Source organism: Poeciliopsis prolifica, unplaced genomic scaffold (assembly GCF_027474105.1).
Source record: "Poeciliopsis prolifica strain line A6 unplaced genomic scaffold, Auburn_PproV2 SCAFFOLD046, whole genome shotgun sequence".
In the NCBI taxonomy this organism is placed as follows: domain Eukaryota; kingdom Metazoa; phylum Chordata; class Actinopteri; order Cyprinodontiformes; family Poeciliidae; genus Poeciliopsis; species Poeciliopsis prolifica.
The window spans coordinates 790,764-814,750 of NW_026562421.1; the positions used below are offsets into that span (position 1 = coordinate 790,764).

The following is a 23,987-nucleotide window of genomic DNA, read 5'->3' on the forward strand; positions in this document are numbered from 1 at the left end:
AGAGTTTGCTTACTTCTGACTGCCAAGCTGAAGGCGACAGTCGCTGCTCATATCTGAGCCCGAGCTGAGCCAAAGCCAAGCCATGCTCTGGTGATTAAAAAGGTATTAATGCAAAGTCCAAATGAAGCCACTGAAAAAGGATTGAGGATTCTCGCAGAGATAATCTTGTTTAAAAAAGTTAAAAAAGAAAAGAAAGCCTCTTCCTTAATCCTTCCCCTTTTGCTTTCCTCTCTGTCCAAGGAGTGACCACTGGGGGATTCTCTATGCTCTTCGGTAACAAGACGTGTGCAGACCACAGGAGATGATAATGAGCCCCATGGTAGTGCAGAAACAGACGAGAGTTGTGACTTTGGGAGGTAATTTGTGATTTCAGTGGACCGTCTCGTGTCTCATGTGGGTGTACAAATTTCTCTGATTCAACACAGTGGTATGTTGTGATAGAGATGATTTCTATGAAGCATTTTTTACATAGAAGTATGAAAAATAACGAAGCAGGAAACAAATGAACAGAAGTTTGGGAGTCTCTTTGGAGCCTTTAGTTTGTTGTCTGAAAACAACACCTTTGCTTGAGTTTACAAAACCTTCTGCAGAGAAGGGAAGCCATCTGAATTAGCCCCAAGGTGCTTAGAACAAGATGTGGGTCATAAAACACCAAACTGTCAAATAAAACATTTACAGTTGGAATGAGATGTTTAAAAACAAGCACAATCGTTTTTTTCTATGTCTGACATTAAAACAGATTAAAGCGCACTCTTCTGTTTTATTATGAAAACATAGTTTTACAAAAATTATGTTTTAATCGTTATGCAAAATATTACAAATTCTTTATGCTTCCAGTTTCGTCTCAACTGCTTCTAAAAATACTTGAATAAAATTGGATACTGTTCCAGAAAGCATACTGAGGATATCTTGTGTAAAGAAACAGTGTTGGTCAGAGAACTCTCCCCCTGTTAAACAAAAATTTGAAATATTTTGTTCTCTATCCACTCTGCTCATTTAAGGAACAACTGCATTTGATCTCTTCCACTGTCTGGGCTTGGGGCTTGTTCAAATATTTGCGGTCTGTTAAGGAAATGCTTGGTGAGGACACAAGACAAATGGCATGACAACTACAAACAGAGCCATATCTTCCAGAAGACAGTCAACTGGGACTTTTTAATTCGTCTTTCTTATTCAGCAACATTCTGTTTTCTTGGCTTTCCAAACTGGACTGTTCCTCTGAACTACAGCACAAAAGATTCAATCACTGTTTATTTTATCTAAAAATTAGAAAATGGCTGGGTTTAATCCACTTCACAGGAACCGTATGGTTTAATTTTGATGACCTTTTTAGCAGTTAGCTGTGGCCAACTCAAAATCAAAGAATAAACATGACCTATGTAAAATTTACTAGAACTTTTTATCCAGATTATAAGCACTTTGGTGTTTATTTTTGAAATATTTTTTCTGGTCAAGCCGACTTAACCTATTGCATATCGCTGTGTGTTACTCTACCTGTCTGGATGACTGGAAGGCTGTTGGCCCACGGCTCTATGTTGGATTGAAGGACTGTGCTTTACTGAATTTGTTCCAGATGGAGGAGCACCATCTACAAGGACAGAGAAAGCATCAACAGTTCTGTTAACCCATTAGCAAGAGAAAGAAGAAGCCGGACAGAAATCAGAGTAACGCCTGATTACCTTCTTCAGGCACGACAGTCAGCGTGACCGTGTTTCCGGCGTCCTTTATGAGCTGAACGATGTCGTTGTGCGACAGCTCCATGATGGACTGGCCGTTGACAGCAGATATACGGTCTCCCACCTTCATGCGACCTATGCGGTCTGTGGGGCTCCCCTCGATAATACGACCGATTTTGTGCGGTATGACTGTCATTAAAAAAGATGAAAGGAAAAATTCGGACTTTTCGCATGTTTCTATAGCAATAATTCAGTGATGTGCATCCTGATTCTACATCCAAAGGAAGAGTTTGCTTAAAATAAAGTATGTCGCAGAACAGCAATGTCTGATATTTCAATACAGTTAAAGAGCTTTTTTCTCTGTGTTTTAAGAGTTGCACAAAAAAAAAAAAATAGTGAAGTCAGCTGTGGTTCTAGCATTGTAACATCAAGGGCGTGTTTATTGGAATGACGTTTATTGAATTCGAGCCACAAACATCCCTTTCAGAAGAAGTCAAATTAGGCAGCATGTTCATTGAAATGCACCATTCTTTATGACTTTTGCGTCGAAGGTAAGGCCAGTGATGCTGTGATAAGCTGTCTTTCTTTCCTGGAATGTGTGACTCACAAAGCTTTTAGTCATTTACTTTGCATCATCTGTTTTTTCTTTCTTCCTCTGGAAATTATGCCTGTCCCAGCGCTTCTGTGTTTAACTCTCTTTTATGAATCACTGATAGAAATACTACTGCCATTACTTCTGGTTTTCTTTTCTGAATGGAATCATTAATAGGGTAAGTTCAGAGTAATTATTATGTATTAGGACTGGAAGTAATAATTATTTTAGTAATTTGTTATCCTATTAATTATTCAGATGGTTAATTGATTAATTGACATTCTGCAGATTTTTCATTTAATCACTTAAACATTTTTATACAATATAAATTCAAGATGCAAAAAAGCAAATTAATCAATTCCTTTTTTAAATAAGATAATAAAAAAATTGATTGGCTAAAATCCAATTACATTTGCATTTTAGGCAAATGTTCAACTGTATATGCCTTCAGTATACAGATGACCATTTGTAGCAAAGAATGCATCTGCAGCTAAAAAAAACAAAACAATAAAGTTATTGTTCTACCCCATGAAAATTTCATCCATTTCTACTCAAGTTGAAATCATTTTAAAAGGTTTTTAAAATTCTTTAAAATGATTCTCTTATTATTAAAACCAATAATAAGAGAATTATTGCTCTGATAATGATGTTCTTTCAGCAAATTGCCTATTGTTGCGTCTGTATACTTTAGTTAATGATTAACCAATTACAAAATTAGTTGGTGATCATTCAAGAATTGATTAATCACAATTAATTGTTTTTCTTTCATGTAGAAAGTATTCCCAGCTCAGTGATTTCATTATCAGTTGTTTCTCTTTTCTAGAAAACACTTCTGATTGACATATTGCTGCCATTAATTATGTATAGTCATAAATTTCCCAAAGACAGTACTACAGAATCACTGTGTCTGTGCTTCTTTTCTGTTATTAATAATGTACATTGAAATGAATGGATTTGAAACAAACAGAATTTGGACTTAGTGTTGATATAGATAGGCCTAAATTGGATCTTTGGCTCTTAATGTTGTTGTAAACTGTTGCTCTAATAAGAAACTTGAAGTAAATTCTTGAAACCCTCAAGCATATCCTGACCCATTGCTGTGCTGATTTGCATCAATTCCAAATCTGATCTATGAAAACAAAAATCATGCGTGCGTCGTGTTTGTGCTAGCTCCACACCTCCAGGTGGGGGTTTGTTCTTTGATGTGAGGATAACAAAACCAAAGCCTTCATTGTCTTTCCGCTGCAGGGTAACATCAAAGCTCTCTGGTCTGGGGAGCTGAGCAGGCTGGACGGCGTTTGGCGCCTCAACGCGAGGCACTTTGGGAGAGCTGTTGACCAGAGCCGACGCCACCTGCTGAGGCTGCTGGCCGCTCTCTTCCTCTTCACCAGTCTCTGAAGAATGACAAAACACAAACAAGACAATGTTTGTCAGATACAGGCTAGTCTGTACAGACCGGTTTAAATGTCAACAGAGCATCAGGGCCGTCCCGTCACTGAATAACTGGCTGCATGGTATTTAAAACAAAGAAATGTGCATAAAACAAGAGAAAATCCAAATAATTTCTATTCTTCTTCATTATGTCTTTAAATCACATATTTTATTGTGACATTTCTTAATTAGTTTCTGAATTTTTGTTGTGGAATCCATTATCAAATAATTAAAAGTAAGCAGTGACTTTGATTGGTTTGGTCACATTATCTAAAATAAATTATTGATATACAGCAACACAGGTGTTTGAAATAGTCAAATGAAATAGAATTATACATTTTCTCATTTTATTTTCTAATTGTCTTTTATATATTTTTTAAATAAAATATGAATATATCTATTTATATTCATTTTTCTTTTTAATATCAAATATATTGATATATTTTACAAACTTTTATAGTTTGTAAAATATAATCTATGTGCTTTTGGTCTTCAAGAGATTTATTGCTTCTCTTGAGACACTGATATGTGAAAAAAAAAGAAAACAAATGATAAAAACAACAGACCATGGCTATTTGAAATAGCAGATGGGGATTCAACTCAGTCCCTCTTTTTTGAATGTTTGCTTTGTGATCTTTAACCAGCCTATTCATCTTTCTGAAACCCAGCAATAAAAGTAGAGAGTCCTCATGACAGATGCTTATTTTCTGCACAGTCATTAGAAAAAGTGCTCCTGCTAAGGATAAAGTGGCTATTTGCGGGTTTAAACCGGCCTTATTTCAGCAGGAGGTATGAGCTGCTGCAAAAACACTTTCAGAAAGTACTTTGAGATGTAAATCAGCTCAGCTTTTTAATGTCGCAACAAAGCGACCGTCTTATTTCAACCTTTTTGTAAAATTGTTTTAATATCTTTAATGAAATCAAATTAAATGCACTTCTTTCAAAAGGTAGAGAAAATGCCTTCTAAGCAGAAAGTCATTGTTTTAATCGAGTTTCATTTATTCCAAATTTTTTCCAACAGGAAAGTCACCCAGAGCGAATTTAAAGGATTACTGAGCAAATCCCACATCAAAGCCATTTCCCAGAGGTTCTCCTCCAGCAAGCTGATCTGAGGCAAATGAGGAGATGAAGGAACTGTGCTGCGAGTGCCCTTGGAGGAATGCAGAGCTGATTATACACAGCAGACCTACCTGTGTGTGTCAGCTTTCGGCGGACGGTCAGCATGACTTGGCCGTTTCGGGCGGCGTTGGTCATCAGTTCCAGCACTTGTTTGTGCGACTTGCCCTTAACGGGAACGCCGTCTATACACAGCAACTCATCTCCGGCGCGCAAACGGCCGTCCTTCTCAGCTGCACCCAGTGGTACAATGGCTCCGATGTACACCTGAAGAAGAAATCAAAATGAAAGAGCACATCGACTGGTTGATGTGATTATAAGGAGTTTATATTAACTGATAGTCTATTTTGTTTTTTTTCGGAAACTTCCAATCATCCCATTTAATTTATGCAACTCACCGGTTGATCTGGCCCCTCGCCACCCAGGACTCTGAAGCCAAAGCCTGACTCTTGGTTCCGTTTGATAAACACATCCAGATCCTTGGCATTCGGTGCTGAAGACAGGAAAGAAAGAAGAAAAGATGGAAAGTTTTTAACATGGTCAAAAATGATTCTCATAAAAGTCCTTTTAAAAGTGAAATCGGTATTGGCAGGTCAAAGTACAAATACTGAAGATTTCTCAGCTGAATGTGCAAATCTTGATCTAATACTAGAATACTGAAGTGATTTTAAAGCTCCAGAAGAGACATTTGTAACTTCCAAGCGGGTTTGAATCAATCTCACATATCCAACCAATAAAATATATTGTGAAGTTGATTAGAGAGATGCTCAAGTAGAGCTGAAAAAGTTCTGTCATCAACTTACGCTTGCTGTCCAGCATAGCTTTGGACTTGAGGTAGAGTTCAGATGGGTCCGGTTTAGGAGAAGACGACCGCAGGGTGTTGGTAGAGACAGGGAGCGCGTTGGAGAGCACCTCCGGTTGACTGAGGGTCTCTGTGCTGTTCGCCATCTCCTGCCGCTGCTGCAGCTGCACGACGGGCTGCGAGGCCGGGTGGGTCAGTTGGTGGGAGACGGCGTGCGGAGGATGCTGGAGGCTGTGCTGGGACGTAGAGTGGGGCATGCTAGCTCTCTCCTGCTACACATAACAGGAGGAAAGGGTAAACAGAGGTGCAAGTCCTCAGGTGGGTGAAACATCCATTAGTTGTGGCACATTTTCAGATCACTTGGAACATATACGGTTACTGTGCGTAACAACAGCAACAACAGAGCATTTATCTAAATGATTCAAGGCTAAAACAGCCAGGATGCAGATAAATTTAGGATGGATTTAGTTACCCCCCCCCCCCAAAAAAAATTCCCCAAATAGCACATCTGAGCAGAATGATACTGCATTTCACCAACAAAGCAGAGTGAGTAAGCCTGTTTCTGCCTCATCTCCTCTCTATTTTCAAAGCGCAGCACAGTGACAAGCTGTTGAACGAGGCATATCATCTTACAACACCCATGCACAGGATGATGTTAAGTTGCTGTTTGCATGGAGCATGTGTGTTTACCCACACACAACTCCAGAAATAACCTGGATAATGCAGCATTGCTTGTGGGAGGCAGAGACAAAAGTAAACCAGAAAAAAAAAATGCTTTCTATTTTGTAATCCAACAGAAAATGGGTTTTCTATTACACCATCTTTTATGAAAAAAAATGATAAAAAGTGTTTTACTTACAGGTTTTAGTGATTTCACAGGAGAAGTTTGACCTGTCGGCAGAGAAGTGAAATGAAGGTTAAATCCTTAAGAAAACATAACTAACACATTATGAAATATAACAATGACAAAAGGTGAGAATCATAAAAATATAATATAGTTATAGGTTTTGTGGATTTAACCCATTTCTCCATTTTCACCTTTACTAGACATGTTTTCAGTACTTTCCTCTCCGCTTCTCTCAAGATTGAAATGGGAGGGGTGTGGAAAGCAATGCATTCTATTACCACCAGGGGACAGTAGGCTCAAGTATTACTGATGTTTGATGTGTAATTAGAAGAGGAGGGCCAAAGAAGATCTGGAGCCCTAGGAAAACATCCACCCCTCTCTGGGTGAAACCAGGCACCTGTTGCAACCCAGAGGCGCTGAAGCTGTCCGATTTTTCACAAAAATGATCCCAGACTGTGGTTTGCATTTGATCAGTAGTTTTTCTTAGTGTTGCTTCACATTTCTTCCATTTATAGGTATTGTAATATTTCCTTGGAAGTATATCCACTGTCTTCTTTGTTCCTCATTTGGTCCACCAGATGCTTTCCTTGTCTGTTTGTCCCCGCCCAGTTCATTTAGTTTGTTTGAAGTGTTCAGGTGTGGATTCATGCTTGGACTAATTTGGATTTCCTGCCTCCTCAGTGCCTCTGTTTGCTCCTTTGTTCAATAAGCTAATTAATGTATGTTAATTCTCCATCTGCTTCCTCCAGTCTGCACGTTTACAATTTTGTTCTGCCACAAATAAATGTGTTAATGTTCAGTATGTTGTATTAAAACATACAACTGTATGTTTATTGAAATATGTTTATATCATTAATAATATACAGGTCTGGAAATGAATTGAGACCACTTAAAATTAACAGTTCCTCTGATTTTACCTTTTATAGGTATCTGTTAGAGTGAAATGATTATTCTTTTATCCTGTGAACTACTGTCTCCCAAATTCCAAGAAAAGATTTTGTATTTGTTTGCAGATAATGACAAATGGTTTAAATAACAAAAAAGATGCAGTGCTTTCAAACCTCAAATAATGCAAAGAAAACAAGTTCATATTCATTTAGAAACACCAAAACTAATGTTTTAACTCTGGAAGAGTTCAAGAATCAATATTTGGTGGATAACCAGGAGGTTTTTAATGGGGTTCAGTAGAGTGGACGCCTTATTTTTTTTTCCAGAGCTGCATTTATATTGTCAAAAACATAAAGTTTAAATGTTTTTATAATCTATGGAATACAGTATACATAGAAGAACATTTTTCCTTAACAAGGACAGAGAAGCTGGTAAAGTTGATGAGAAAATGAATGGAGTTAAATACGGGAGCAAAAAAACAGATGGAGGCTGCAAAAAATAAACAAAAGGGGCAGAGGTCAGCCTGTTAGCAGGACAGTGGACCTAAACACATAGCCGGCGCTACAATTGGATGGTTAAAACCAAATTATATTCATGTGTCAGAAAGGCCTTGTCAAAGTTCAGACATTAACTCATGTGAAAATCAACTTGAAAATAAATGCTCATATGTTCTGTGTCAAATCTCACTGAGCTTGAGATGTTTTTCAATTAGAAAAGAGTAAAACTTTCTATTATTTTTCTTGAACACCATATTTATTCCTTACTTTGTATTGGTCCATCACATAAAATCTCAATGAAACACTCAGACTTTTGTGTGAAAGGGTGTGAATAGTTTTACAAGGCAGTATGGCTTAATTTCATTTTGAAAATCTTCACAATTTTCCTTATTAACTTTTCATCATCTGCAATTTTGACTGCTGGTCGAAACTGAAGACAATCCTAATCCAAGCCTTCAGCGGTCTTCTGAGAAACCCCAGCAGCATTTCATCTTTGATTTCTGGAAAGCTGCGATCCTATGCTTTCCTAAAGCTGTGACACACACACTCACACATGCAGCATATGCACGTGTGCGATTAATGCAGATACACGACAAACCCCCAGGAGCGTAGAGCAGAACCCGGCTCAGCGCATCTGATATGTGGGTGCAACACTGATCTTCTGAATCTGGGCTACACTGCACTGCAGCAAAGGCAAAAAAAGGAACAAGCCCTTCAAATCAGGGAAAGCATGAAGCAAGAAGACAGGAGGTGATTACCCACCACGCTCTGAGTCTCCTGCCTACTCTCTTTCTTTCTCTCATGGCAGAAAGTGGTTCAGTGAAGCTGCCATCTCCTCTGAACGGAGCTCTCTCCCATGTGACCGAGCTCCACTTCCTCCCCGTTTGGGAAGGTGCACAGTGGATGATACAGAGCTGGCGTGGGCCAGAGCGTGAAATTGCTTTATTAAACATTGGGAGAGTCCGTGTATTCAAGCAAGACAGGCAGCACGCAATCCGTCCTGTCATTTATAAATTAAAACATTGTACACAGTACAGGAACTTTCATCCCCTCCACAGCTGATAGATCTCAGACAAAAGGGAGGATAATGTCAGAATCTCCTAGGGAATTAATTTTAAAAGGGAATTTTGTATATTGTTTTTTTCTTTCTGATGGCACAAAAAAAGTGAGTCAAAAGCACAAAGCAGGATAGAAATCTGCAGGGGGATTAAAAGGATTTCAGAAGAATTTGAATAAACTGTCACGTTGCCTCCAGGCTATAATACCTGTGCACTGTCTGAACATAATACTTGTAGATTAACATTCAGAAAGATTTCACAGCGTGTCACACTGTGGTGCTAGCAACTTACCACCCGAGTCTACTGGCTTAGCACCGAAATACATCAGATCTGTTGTTTTTGTATCAACCTTGTATCTGCATCCCAGAAAGAGAACAAAACACTGAGAAACACCATTTACCTTCTACGCACCACAGATCTGGAACAAACTTCCAGAAAACTGCCAAGACATTGAGTTTCTTTAAACAAAGACAAAAAACACGCCTTTTTAGAGTTGTCTGTGAACAATTGCTTCCTGGAAGCGTGGACTGTATCACAGTTTTAATTTTTTTTAAATCTCTAATGTTTGTCCATGATGTATGTAACTGGAAATTGCCTGCACTGTAATATAAACAACCATCCTCCACTGAGAAGAGAGAAGTGCTGAGCCACGCAAGATAGCTGTTGATGTTAATTCAATATTTGTAAGCAAAACCAACATGGACTGAATGGCTTTGTTCACGTTCTCCACTGCAAGTGCTTCACAACTTCTTCTGTTCGCTCATTGACATGGTTGAAATTCTACTGGAGAAATCCAAGTCAATGGGTGAAAGTCTATACTGAGATGTGAAATTGAATTTGAATCAAGCAAAAATGTGCAGAAAAGCAATGGCCAGGCTAGATGTTTACATGAAGTGAAGCGCTTTGAACTGCCTGGTTGCTGAAATGTCCTATACACATAAACTTAACTTGATCCAGATTTCCAAATGTTTACAGCCACTCACCTCCTCTAAGTACCAGCACGTTGACCTCACTGCCCACCGGAAGGTCTTTGAGGATGTCCACTACCTGAGCGTGGCTCAGCGTTTGGACGTTCTGCCTGTTAATCTCCTTGATGACGTCACCCTTCAGCAAGCCACGGCACCACTGGGCATCCAGGATCATCTTGACCTTCTGCCCCAAGGGGCAGTCTGCAATGGCAAAACCGAACCCCCCTGGCCCTTTCACCAAGGGCACGCTCACTAGCTCCGGCTGTAACAGGGTGGGGTCTGGTCCCTCCTGGTTGTGGGCGAGAGGAAGGTGCTGGTGTTGCTGTGGGTGAGGGTGATGATGGTGGCGCCCACCGTTGCTTAGGGCCGGTACTGCAGCAGCCTGGCGGGAGAGGTGTCCTCCGTCCGGGGCTGTGAAATGGGGCTCCTGGGGATTGGAGGAGGATGGGGAAGGGGAAGCTTCGTTTGAGGCGCTGAGTGAAGCTGATGCATCTTCGCTGCTGTTAGAGTCCTCTGGCAGAGGGTAACCCCGACACAAGACCAGGTCCACATACTGGTTGATTGGGATGGACTGAAACATCTGAACCACATCAGCGTGAGTCTTCCCCAGCACACAAGCCCCATTAATGTCCACAATGACATCACCTCGAAGAAGAACACAGAGATTTTATAAAACTACAGCTGCTGAAAATGCTTTAACATTCTCAAAAGTGAAAAATGGCTAAATTAAATACGGAACAAATACAATCACAACTCTAAGTCACTGGTAAACAACAGACTTGTGGGAGTCAAACTTTTTCCACATATTGCAGTTCTGAGTGTAGAAAGTACTGATGTTGACCCCATGCAATATCAGCACGAGTCATACATACTTTTATTGCTTTTTTTTTTAGTGTGGACTGCTAGAAAAGGCTTGATCAAGAGATATTGCACCAACATTAATCAACAACAATATACATTTTTATGTTTCTAGATATGCAAAGTTGGAAGACAAGTCCCAAAATAGCTGTAACTGTAATCGTGACAAAAACTAGTTTTTCACAGTATTGACTCCACAATTTCCAGAATTTTATTGGGAATAATTTGAATTTTCCTTCCACTTTCTAAGTATGTTGCTATATTACATAAATGTGTCCCCAATCAAGAGTATATATTTGTGCATCATTTTATGATGTCAACAGGAAACAGGAAAGTGTAAAACAGAACAAGATAAGTGACATGCTCATTCTTTTCCACCTTCTTCTCCCTGAAAAAGCTGGAGCTCTTGACCTGCCAAACCGCTGAACCGCTGACTGGCCAGCTGGCTAAAAGCCCAGAAGAAGATCCTTCCCACCTACACAATCAATACCTTCCCCAAGCAAACACAGCTAAAGTTGCACTCCTTAAATGAACTCCATAAACTAACATGGTGGCTCTGACTCATTATATGGTACTACAGTGTTTTACCTAAAAACATCCCAAAACACAAGTGGAATAAACATTCTTCGAGAGCTCTAACATTGCACATCCTGCCATGAATAAATGTAGCAGGTCCATACTGTTAAGATGCAAGGGGAAGTTGTTCCAGTCGAATGCTCGCTGTTAAAACCCAATGAAATTAATTACATTCATCTTTTGGTACAGTCAATTACCCCCCCCCACACCCCCTCTAGGGAAATGAGACAGTGAAAATAATTACTCTCTCTGTTCCACTTTCTCGTTGATTCTCAGCAGCGGTGCTTGTGTGGCGATCAATATTAGTGTTATATGAATCCTAAGGCTTTTTGCACAACAGTTATTCAAACGAATTCAGTAGCCCTACATGTGATCACAATGTCCACAGACGAATGAAAAGGTGAAAATTCCTGCATATTTGTACTACCCCATTGCAACGCCTTCTACTTGAAAGATTCCCAAATGGCTTCATGTAGCGCTCACCCTTCAACCTACATAAGACAGGCCAATTAAAACTGTAATTTATGCTTGGATATAAACTCTGACCGTAAACTATAAACTAGACACTTGTTTAATTAATGATTTATTATTTTTATTAATGACCATAACACTGCCTTATGTGATTAAGCAATGTGACATTCAGTGTGAAGTATCCATGATCTGCTTTATTTACTAATAGCTGCCTATACCACATATAAAAGATCAAGAAAACAATGCACAAGTCAAATGCACATGATTTGGGACTTATTGTATCTGTTATTTTTTGTGTCACTAGTGTCCTTGCACACATTTTCCAACACAAACAGTGTTTTTAAAGTGTTTTATTTGACAGAGTAGTGATCTGGTCAGACAACTGAGCTTTTTGGAAAACATGAAAAACATTATGCAAGATGGAAAGCTTAATTTACCCTGATCGTATCATTGAAGCAGGGAACAACATTCCTTAACACGCAATCAGAGCGACAATGGAAAGGCTTAGATAACACCATTCATGTTTTAGAATGGCCTAGTTAAAGTCCCAACACGAATCTTAGACAGTGTTTTAAAACTAATGTCCAAAGAGGCTCTACGTAATCTGATTTAGTTTGAGTTGTTTTACAATAGAAAATGGGCAAAGACCATCATGTCTAGGTTTACAAACCTGATGCAAATGCAGCTTGCTGACTTAATTGCAGTGAAAAGTGGTTCTGTGATTCAAGAAAGGAGGTTTGAATACAAATCCACACCTTTTCACATCTTTATTTGTAAAAAAAAAAAAAGATTGTGAAAACCATGAATTTTTTTGTTCCACTTTTCAATTATACGCTACTTTATGTTGAGTTGACACTGTAGGTCTAAAGAAAATATTTCTAAGTCTGAACAGTTTTGGAAGGTTCTTTAGATCAGTCTGACAGCTAATCAGCTGGTGTCCAGAATTCAGAAAACACAACCACTGCTCTGAGGAAACTTACCTGGGGCAATCTTGTTGTCATGTGCTGCAGGCCCATCAGGAAGGACGTTTTTGACTTGAAGGAACTCATCCGGTCGGTCTCCTCCGATGATAGTGAACCCAAATCCCAGCTGGCTTTTTTTAAGTGATGTTTGCAAGATGGAACCCTGTAGCTGAGATGGATCTCGAGTGAAGCCACGCAACCCTCTAGCAGGCTCCTCTTCTGTGGAAATGTATGGAAAAATGGGAAATAGATATAGTAAATAGAGAATGCAAAAGGTGGACATGAATTTGATCCCAACAACATACTCATAGCAGTTAGGAGGGACTCCGATTTTGTTTCAGGCTTATCTTTAACTACACATTTTATTGTTCACTAAATGACGACATAAACTGTTGCTGTTTTGCAAGTCAAACCTGTATTTATGCGAAGCTGCAAAACACATTCATGCCATATCCATTTCTCCTTTTAGCATTCGAGAAATTACAACCAGAATAACTTCACACATTTACTGCATGCATACTGATTGGCCGACATTCAGTTGAACAGTAAAGGGCTTTATTTCAAATTATGGCCTGTATCACAGCAAACAAAAAATCAGAACATAAAATCATAGAAAAATTATTTAGACACAGCATTTTCATAGACCCGCAAACAACAAATATATAGTATCACTTTTGACTTTCCTCAACATATAGACCTACATTTCAACACAGGTTTTTCCACTGTCTCCAACTGGTTTTGGGATCCACATTCTCTTTTTAATTTGATTTCACATACTGTCAGACATATGCGCCAAGCACAACCAAAGGTCTTAGCATCCCGTTCATAGGATGCTAAAAAGGGGCTAAGAATAAGGCTGAAAGATTAAAATGGGATTTAGTAATTGATCTTTACTGTCACATGACTGTGACACACTCACCTATCATTAATGAATGTGTTAATATTTAGCACATTTTTCTTTCTAGATGTATTTGTCAAATAAATACAAACTTTTTGTTGTGCCTCAAAAACACCAGCAGACACTTCTGCTGAATTCTAGAAATTTGATACAAATTTAGTTCCAAATTAAAGTGCACATAGTATCTATGTGCACCAGGTAATCTTCTTGTAAAGTCAGTTTACAATTAGGTTCTCATAAAAATAGGTTCTCGTAAAAGAGCAAATGGTGACAATGTTTCTGTAAAATGATGAGCTTCTCTTTAATCTGCCATCTGTCTCCTTCATAATTGCATTCAAGCACTGATGACCTGCCTGTCAGAATGTCGCTCACTGATAGTGATTATGCAAACAAAGAACCCTCAGTTTTAATGCAAGTTCAAACAAATCTTTTATAAACCCAGTAAACATCCAAACATTTAAACATGAATATGCAAATTGAAAGGCAACTTGGGGTTAAGTATCTTGCCTAAGGACACGTCCACATGTGGGGATAGCTGAAATCGCACCTACAATCTTTTGATTGCAAGACCTACTGCTTAAAGACAAATTTGAGCCAGTTCTTTATAACATGGAATAATTGAGCAACAAGCAACTTAGAAAAGCTCCACAAACTAGAACAAGTTTGAATTTATTGTTGATTTACTATTGATTTTATCGAATCAATTTAGGGTCAAAATAAGTTCAAAATGAGTTAGGTTTTTTTTTGCTCAACTGGCTTGAACAAAAACCTAGTCATTCCATACACTTAATTTTAGCCTATCCCATGCATTAGGAAACATGTTCTGATGTGTGTGTCTGGGTTTTTCATCTGACTGAAATACTCCCATGGTATTTAACTTTAAACCATCTAAGCTAAACTGTCACCTTTGGGCGATTCAAATCTTAGAGTCTGCTTTGTATGCATAGTTTTTCTCCTTTGTGGATTAGAAAACTATAATAATTGATTCTGAAAAGACTAAAATAATATGACATCCCTGCCAGTTACAAGTGGTAAACAATTCAATGTCACTTTACGTGAGATAAATCTGTTTTGTTTTCCCTGTGAACTTCATAGCAAGTTTCCCTTGTGTAGATCATATGAGGCAACTTCACAGAAGACAGAAAATAAATTCTATTGGACTATAGGAGAGAGTGGAGAAAGGGAGGACTGATGAGCCAGAAAGAGACAGAAAAGTAATAGAGTTAGCCCTGACACGAAGAGGTGAATCCTAACTAAATCCTAGGCTCCTCTTCCCCTGTGAGAGCGCCAGTTATTTACTGGGTCCCTGCAGGTCAGGCTTCGCCCCTGCCTGGTTCCCACACTGATAGACAGCTCGACATCAATCTCATTACAGGGGCAGCGCAGAGAGGAGTCCTCCCTGCCTCCCACACCACTCTCTCTCTCAGTGTCGTAGTGTCATGGGATTTTGATTTGCATAACTGCTATGCAATTGGCTTATGGACGTGACTGCTTTTAAAGTGAAAAGCACGGACAAGTCGGTGTACGGCGCAAGGTGTACGGAGTCCCTGAATTTCACTCGGGGACTCTGTTGTTCCCACCAGATTACCTTTTAGTTGGTTTTTTCCCCTCGCTTTCTTTTCTAAAAAAATAAATTAAAAATGACAGAAAATATTTTCCAAAAGTGGCTTTTATTTCGATCATCCCTACTTGAGTTGTACGACAGTATCAGAGCAAGGCTACAATAACTTTTTGATTAATTACAAAAATATAGTCATAATAAAACAAAAAAATTAATAGTCAAAAAACAAAAATTCAATCAGTCCATAAAATCAATTTATCAACTGTACTAATTTAAATACAGAACTTGGATGGATGAACTTTTCAATAACAACCAACATAAACGGTGCTCCTGCTCACACCTACTTCAGATATGATCACATTTCCTCAGATTGGAAATAGAGTTTTATTTTCCACACATTCACAGACTTTTCAAGATGGCATGAAGGCCTACATTTAGTTCTATGGGCCTTACAGCTTGTTTTGATGAATGTTAAAACGTGTCTGCTGCAGGTAAAACACTCAACCTGCTCAGTCATGTCCATGCTATGCCTGAAAAACTATTTCCTAAATGATCCCCATTAAAGCAGCATGGACAGAAACCATAGCTGGGAAGCAGAGGCTACAAACCAAAGCCATGTTTACACAGCCCAGATTAAGCTGTGGGCAACAATGGGACAGTCTGTTTTCTCAGGGGGGCGAAGTGATTATGTGAAATGTCTGACAGGATTGTCAGTGCTGTAATTATGGCCTGAGCGCAGTGCCGTGCTCCGCTCCGCTCCTGTGCCCCGTCGCCATTATCTGACAGGTCAGCCGAGGCAGCTGAGGAAGCCTCGTCAGAATCGCGCTCAGGAGCAACCTCACGCACGTTCACACTGGCCATTAATTCTCATTAACAAGGGCGGGAAGGTGCAGGGTGGGCAGTTAGAGCTGGAGGCGGCGGCGGCACACAGAGTGCAGAGAGACTCAGCTATGGGAGGTGGGATCTGCGCGCAGCAGACTGAGGTGGACAGATCTGTCCGAGGGGTGTCTGAAACACGGAGGTTGACTTGAATACTAATATGGAAATGCTCTGTGTATGCAGACTTGGAGGACCGTAATAGCACCAGCTCCTTTTACAACACGGGGGCCTCCATTTATCAGACTCTAGTGTTTACGGTGTGGCGGGTGATTATATCAGTCAAGCTGCAGCATTGCCCACATGTCTTACATGAGAAGTAGCAGAAAGGCAATTTATGACAATAAGTCACACACCACTGCAGTTACCCCACTGTCCTCCCATTCCTCTTCCGTGGGTCCCTTCCTCTGGTCTGCAGAGATCTTTAAGCAGTTGTGAATGACAGGGGGCTAAAGCAGCATTCAAAGAGACCTCAGAGCCTTCCCTATTTCATATCTACTTGTCAAAGTGAATTCTGCCGCCCAGTGAAGCGTCGTTTCATTATTCAAATTGAATATCATAGCTTCCGAGGCTTTAAGCTGTTTATCAGCAGCCTGTCAACTGTTAGAACATCCTCAGAAAGACATTTCATCTTAAAGCAGACGGTTAAAGGGCTCCCAGTGTTTGGATAACACGCATAATGTGATGTTTTAAGAAGTGCAATGATGGAACATCTGTGTTAACAACGCTGTTATCCACGCAGCAGTTTATTCAGTAAATATACTGGAATTTAAAGCAAAACGTGCCACGTTTTTGCATGTTACGAGCTACACTAATAAGCCGCAACATTTTAACAGTTAAAGTAAAAAAAAAACCCTGAGGATCTCTTACAATTTTTCTTGTGTGGAAACGAGCAAAAGCGCCTGTCCTTGAAGATTTCTTTCAAACATTAAAATGAGGAAGAGGAAGAATTTAAGCAACTTTGACAAGGCCTGTGGGGGTTAAAATCCACAGTGATTACTTAACTGAATAGGAGGGTAAAAATACATGCAGCCAGGGCCGGCCCAAGGCTCTATCATGCAGTAAGCAGAGTTTAATTTGGGGCACAAAGTTATTACATACTTATTTACAATCAGTTACAGTGTGCATGAAATGTTCACTCCTAACTTTCAGCTCAACATATTACCAAGTTCATTTCAGCCAACTGTGTACAGGATCTGCTTCTCTTGGTCATGAAACAGATGCAAATTGTGAGCTTCGCAGTTAAGTTCAGCTCTCCCTGCCACATTACTGAAGATGAATCCACAGTTTATCTATTAAATTTTCTGCTTATTCTGGATATTTGAACGCTTGAGACGGTTTGACCCCAACCTTGAGTGTCCAGTTGGGACTAATGGACAATAATTAGAAGGAGTCCAACATCAGAAAGCAACATAAAGTCTAATCCACATGGGTCCACCAACAGAAGGATGCTGAGAAGTGGAAGCATGAGAGTGACATGCTTTCATAATCTGGTTCTGGGACCCTTCAACAGCCGATTCAAAACATTTAAGTTGCATTGAGTTGTAGAAAACAAACCTTTAAAAATCTGCTTTAAAAACAGAAATGTATGTTCATAAAAACACGCTAAAAACATAAAATAAATTAGACCAATCAATTATCTCCCACTTCATGTTCTTTCTATAATTCTTCAAAAACAAGATGCAAATAAACAATTTCACTTTCTGTTCAGCTCCTTTCTGAACAGGCAGTGGATATTCTAACCTCCTTATTCAAGCAGGTTTTGGAACTAACTTTCCAAAACCACAAATAACTTTTGCCAGAAAACAGAGTAGTACAGCTCGCATTTGATAGTTAGTTTCCTTTAGATTAGAATATGTCAACAAGGCAACAATTTGAAGATTTACAAAACATCAACTCCTACATAAATCTTTGTGGATTTTCTACTTGTAAGACGGACATAACAAAGGTTTCATGTGACAGAAGATTCATTGTGAGTGTAGAGAAAATGTCAGCATTTTTTTTGCTGAGAGTTTTACCTGAGGGTGCAGCTGCTGGTGGCTGAACTGCACTGGGTGTGTCATCACTTAGCTTCTTCTTTGCTTCCATCACCGGATTCTCAAACTGGGTCTTCTGGTTGATGTGGCTGCACAAGCGATAGAAAACAACATTATGTTACAAGAACTGCAAATAGGACAAAACATAGAGTAATGATCAAATATACATCCCAAATACTTGCACATTTGTCTTCCTAATTTTGAGAAAAGCTCTTAACTGCTAATCAGTTACACAGATTTGTATCTAAAAACTAAAATGTCACTCATTTCATCCCTCTGTTCTCTCTATCTGGTTGGTTTAGATAAAAAGTCACCACTGTTGTTGCTACTGTGTGATGACGATGCAAAGCTGTGATTTGACTATGCAGGAAATATCCTGATCTTGCCACAATGGCACAACCCTAAACATGTAAACAGTATGTGCTCCACAAGCCCAAACATGTCAGAATCAAAAGTAATAAAGGCACAAATATTAAATAAAGAGCAGCTCATTTACTTCACTTTGAACACATAAACATCATTTAAACAGTTTTAGGAAAGGACGCAAAGCTGTGTTTTATTTTGACGTGTACATTTTTCTTCAGGATTATCACTTTAAGAAAATGTTTGAGACAAAAACAGAATTTTTAAAGGCTTTTTAGACAGATTCAAACATTTAAGTGACACTTTTTGGAGACAAATAATCTGCAGAGTAATAAGAGAAGGGAAAAAAAGTGTCTGGAAAAATTTCCAAGAAATAAAACTTTTCACAGCCAAAAAACAAACAAACAAAAAAAAAATTCATCCAAATTTTAAGGTCAAAAATTACACCGTGGACAGTCAAGAGAGTAAAGAGCCCAGGAATCACTTACTATAATATAAACAAGTGAAAAGACTGAAATGAGGACAGACTATTCTTCCATTTTACCCAGAGAACAATCTGTTCTGACCCTGAGTCGGGTGATAAAGAGGTGGAGGCAGATGTCATTAAGGACAAGCTAGATGATTTCGAGATGACGATGGACCAAGAATCTGCTGGCGTGGCGTCATTTCCAGGAAGATTCAGTATCTTGGTGAAGTATTCAAATCCTTTTAACTTTTCTCACATTTGGTCACATTACAACTGCAAACTTTCATGTATTTTACTGAAATTGTTTGCTACAATGTAAAGCAGAAAGAAAAAGTTATGAGTTTTTCACAGACAAATATATAAGAAGTAAAATGTGCATTTGCATTCAACTAAAGCTGTTTTGCTGGAAGTACTTAAGCGTGTGTTTTTACCAGCTTTACTCCTCTAGAGGCTAAAATTTTGGCCCATTCCTTACAAAATAACTAAAGTTTAAAAGTTTGATGGAATATTAGCATTAATTTAAATTTACAGATTGACTACAGGTATGCATTTAGCGGCCTTGAACGGCTGGAAATTAAACATACTGCAGTTGCTCTCGATATGTTCAAAGTTTGTTTTATAAATTGACATTGTTTTAAAGTCTCCCTGACATTATCCCTGACCTGTCTACCATGTTCTTCCGTCTTCCTGATAATCTTTGCGCTCTATTCTTTATACTGAGAATAAAATGCACATACATTTGGCAGTGCTGTGAATTATGAAGGTCGTTGGCTGTTCTGGAGTTCCTCATAATAAAGAGGGCGTAAATACAAATGCATACAAAACCTTCAGTTATTGACCATGTATAACATTCCTACTAGTTCACAAATATACACTATTTTGTGATTTGTCACATAAAATCCCTTGAAAAGCACATCTGTTTGTGGATGCTGCATGACAAAATGTGGATTTTTTGTAATTAAACATGCTTTTCTGAAGCAGATCTACTGGAAGAGCATCTTTATGTTAGTCTTTTGGCTCTATAAGAATCCAGAAGACATAGAACTAGTGTGGTCCATTCAGATGTAGCTCTAAAAAACAAAAAGACACAAAACAAAGTCTCCACTGATACACACTGATGCTCAAAAGAACTTTGGAAAAATCTTTCTAGAATGTAAAATGTTTCTTCTTATAACTCTTCTCAGAAATATAAGCAGACACAGGTCATGTCTTCTTACCCCAACACTGAATTGAAATATTTTATTTCTTGCGCGAACGTTTTATCTTTGTATTTACGTTATGTCTTTATTTCACTTATATTTACAAGCTCTGTGTATAATACAGGGTTCTCTGCCCATCTGACAGAGCTTGGGTCTGCAGCTGCAAGGATTAGATAAATAGAAGTCAGATCTCACAGCATGTCTTTTTTGCACTTTTTCTATCCTGATGTATAAATGAAATAAATACAACTGTAAGTCAGAGCCGACACTGATGGATAATTTCTGACATACTGCTATCTTCTTGTACAATGTATTAAACAAACATGACTGAGTGATTTTCACTTTTCACAGTGCTTATCCCCACAACGGGCACATATACAAGCTTAAGGCAAGCAAAACTCCTGCCTTTGTAGACATGTTCACCTTTACTGATCATCAGTTAATCAAAATCATTTAAGTAGCAGAAACGAGTCACATATTTATAAACAGGAGGTTTTTCATGTTAAATGGTCGTACAGTTTTGGCTGAATTATTGCTCTCATTGCATTCTTTAAGCAAACTGCCTTTTTTAGTATATCTACACATACAATTAATCGATTACTAAACTAGTAGACGAGTATTCCAATGACTGATCATGATTAATCTGAATACTTGTTTCAGCTCTTACAGCGGTGTAATTAGTTTTTTCACATCTGACTGAGGACTTGAACTCATCAGAGAGAAGTGGTGTTGCTCCCTGGATTAAACCCGGGCTGTCTGTCGGGAATCTGCTTTGTGTTTTCAAACACATGCGGGTAAACTAAAATATTTGTAGGTCCTTGGTGAAGACCCAATAATTTTTTGTTCTGTAAATCCCTAAAATTAAAACAAGATCTGTGTTATTTAAAAAAAATGTCTGTAGCTCATTTGCATAATGAGCTTTAACAGGCAGAAATCCCAGCCATGACACTGCACGGTGAATCAGTCACATGCTGAGACGCCGATGCTACGCTGTGTGTGTGCCTTCAACTCAAAGCGCTCTTGCTGTGTATGACTCATGCACAGAGATGCCCAGCCCATTAAGTCTGAGGAGATAAACACCCCCGCCCAAGCCTCACTCACACCCCTGTTTCAGTCATTTCCCAGTTCACCATCTCACTTTCTCACTCTCTAGTTGACACGCCTCGCGATTCGGGGGAAATAATTGGACTTGGTGTCACATCGTGGTCATTTATTTGGAATAAAAAATAGCCGGATGAGAAAAGGACGGTGGCAGAGGAGTGAACGGCTCTCAGTGACCCTCCAGCATGAACCGGCATGATGATTTCCCCCGTGCCCGCACGTCTCTCCCTCTTTCTACACAATAATGGGACTAAAATGAAACAACGTCCTCTTGTTTACACTCTCCATCAGAATGGGATCTCTCTTCTGTTTCCCTCTCTGGGACCCCAGAACCTTCATTGTCTGCTACATTCTCTAGATTCTCTTTCACATACAAAGACAAAGCTCTAAAGCAGAGTTGTGGTTAATTGTTCCCTGCAGGCCTGTGGGAAAATCAAGTTTGAAAACCAGCTTAGGTTAACCACATCCCATTGTGTACGGGGTTAAAACCAGATTTAATAAATAAGCTCATTTGGACTTCAGTGATCCAGTAGTTGCTGTGTTTTTATTCACCTTAACGTTGCACAAACTGAAATTTCAACAAATTGGCTGAATGGAAACACACTGATTTTCAATAAAAAGTTTTTGCACTAGGACGAACTTGTTTTTTTTTTTTTTAGCTACATCAAAGTTAGTGGATTTGCAAAACTGAAATGGAGACACTTTTTTTACAGCTGCACTTTTTTCCCATCATATAAGTCATGTGATTTGACTATGCGGGGCATATCCTGATCTGGCCAACAACTAGATGTTACTACTGGAGGAAAAGACAAAGAAGAAAATGTGGTGCAGCATGTTTTTAATGACTTATTGCGAGAACTACATTTTTAATTGTGTCTTATTTAATGGAAACACCTCAACTTCAAAATTGTGCTATTTACACATTAGCAGATTATCAACAAAGTCTCTGCGTATCTTTGTTAAAAGGTATTTTAACAATACCTCTTAATATGTTAATGCTCATATGCTTTCAAGTACAAGGCAGTGTAAGAGTCAAGAGAGAAGAAAAGCTAGTAACAACAGCTGGAAGTAATCTAACCTAATGAAAGATACCTGATTTGGCCCAACAGCTGTAAAAGGGTTCACACAGGTGCAGCTTTTCTTAAAAAGTCAGACTAGGAGCATGCTATTTCATCTACATCAGCCTTGATTCACAGCTGCAGGCCTTTGGGTTCCTTCCCCAAACCCCAGAACAGAACAGGGTTTTACTCACTCAACATAGTAGGTGCCAAACTGGGGGTCCTCAATCTTCTCCCAGCCGTAGGGAAGCTCTGAGGGGGCAGAAGAGACAGATAGAGGGACAATAAATCAGCTGCAACTGAAACAACAGGGGTGGTGCAGCCACATAAAAAAGAGGTCGTCTTTACTCAAATCCACATGTTCACTGATTTATACACCTAGTGAAATCAGTGAGGAGTGTGAGTTGTTAAATGAAGTTTGAATATAGAGGATACTGGAGAGATGGGCAGACAGATGGGTTGATGGATGAATAAATTATTGGATGGATGTACAGCTGCCCAGTGGATTTCCATTTTCCATCAAAATGAGGAAGAATACATTCCAACGTCCACACATTCTCCAATAATACCAAACCCCCTTCCTCGCTCTTTCTCTGCTGGTGCTTACTGTACGTGTGCAACATCCTGACTTTCCACAACTGTCTGACACAACACATGCAGAGCAGAGGGGATCTTTACGCAAGAGAGGGCAGGAGAAAATTGCCTTTTGAGAGATGCTGCACTGATTAGCTCTCTGCGTGTGTCCGTGGAGCCGTTGAGGAAAGGCAGGCAGACGGGAGGTTTGTGCTGTGTCACCAGCAAGGCTGCGAACGGGGCTGCTCAGCTGCTCAGCCTCCGTCTGTTGGCCTGCGCTCCCATCCTGAGAGATGGGGATCGCGAGCAGATTGCCATGTGTGACGGGAAGTTACAAAAATGTGAGTAGAGATGCAAAAACTCACCTCCTTCAACGCACTTCTCTGGAGGCTTGGCTTTCCTGGCAAGACGGGGATCTAGCCAGGTGGTGGTCTTTGTGTTGTGACTAATAATACAAACAGAAGAGAGAAAGATTCATATTTTAGCTATTCAAACGTTTGTAATTGCTCACTCAGGACACTTTTAACAATACCTGTTAAAATGTTAACAATGCTCATAGGCTTTCAAGTGCAAGATAGTGTAAGAGTCAAGAGAGAAGAAAAGGAATGGCTGAGCCACTGCAGAGATCATAAAAGCAGAAAAGAGAGAGCAGGTCAAGGGTGGTGAGCCCCACTTAGCCTGTTGTTTCTCTCACTGGCAGAATGAGCTATTGATTTAGCAGCAAACAGGAGCACCTGGCTCTCTCTGAGGCTCGGCACTGACTGGCTCGCCACTCTAACGGGCCTGGTAAACAATGCTGGCCTGCTGCTTCCAGTGTCAGCCATCAAACTGCACATCAAACTCAGGGGAGAGGGGGGAAAGGGAAAGAAAACTTAATTGTGAAAAATGTAGCTGCCATCGGTGAGAATGCAGGTGGTCCAAAGGACCTGCATCAAGTTAGCCAGAGACAAAAACAAAAACACTGAGGTAAAATAAAACGGTTTCATTTTTTTTGAATACACGATGTAATCTAGTTTATTAAACAATAAATAAACATGATACAAACAATAATACATTTCAAAATAACCAAATTTAGCACTTTACTACAGCCAAGTTATCCAACTATTTTATTGTT

The 23,987-nt window shown here is 39.3% G+C and overlaps 1 protein-coding gene across 4 annotated transcripts in view; it reads right to left on the bottom strand.

Moving 5' to 3' along the window:
• The window catches only part of magi3a (membrane associated guanylate kinase, WW and PDZ domain containing 3a), a 124,560-nt gene that overhangs the window by 7,189 nt on the left and 93,384 nt on the right, over nt 1–23,987 (bottom strand). For 3 of the 4 annotated variants that reach the window (XM_055056745.1, XM_055056747.1, XM_055056748.1), the window contains exons 6-17: nt 23,239–23,318; nt 22,495–22,552; nt 18,096–18,202; nt 12,761–12,961; nt 9,891–10,520; nt 6,477–6,508; nt 5,619–5,889; nt 5,214–5,308; nt 4,890–5,082; nt 3,447–3,662; nt 1,680–1,865; nt 1,495–1,588 (exon numbers count right to left, since the gene is read on the bottom strand). In XM_055056745.1, the coding sequence (XP_054912720.1) occupies nt 1,495–1,588; nt 1,680–1,865; nt 3,447–3,662; nt 4,890–5,082; nt 5,214–5,308; nt 5,619–5,889; nt 6,477–6,508; nt 9,891–10,520; nt 12,761–12,961; nt 18,096–18,202; nt 22,495–22,552; nt 23,239–23,318 (2,163 nt within the window). The remainder of the gene's footprint in view (nt 1–1,494; nt 1,589–1,679; nt 1,866–3,446; nt 3,663–4,889; nt 5,083–5,213; nt 5,309–5,618; nt 5,890–6,476; nt 6,509–9,890; nt 10,521–12,760; nt 12,962–18,095; nt 18,203–22,494; nt 22,553–23,238; nt 23,319–23,987) is intronic. The other variant, XM_055056746.1, reaches the window with a different exon arrangement.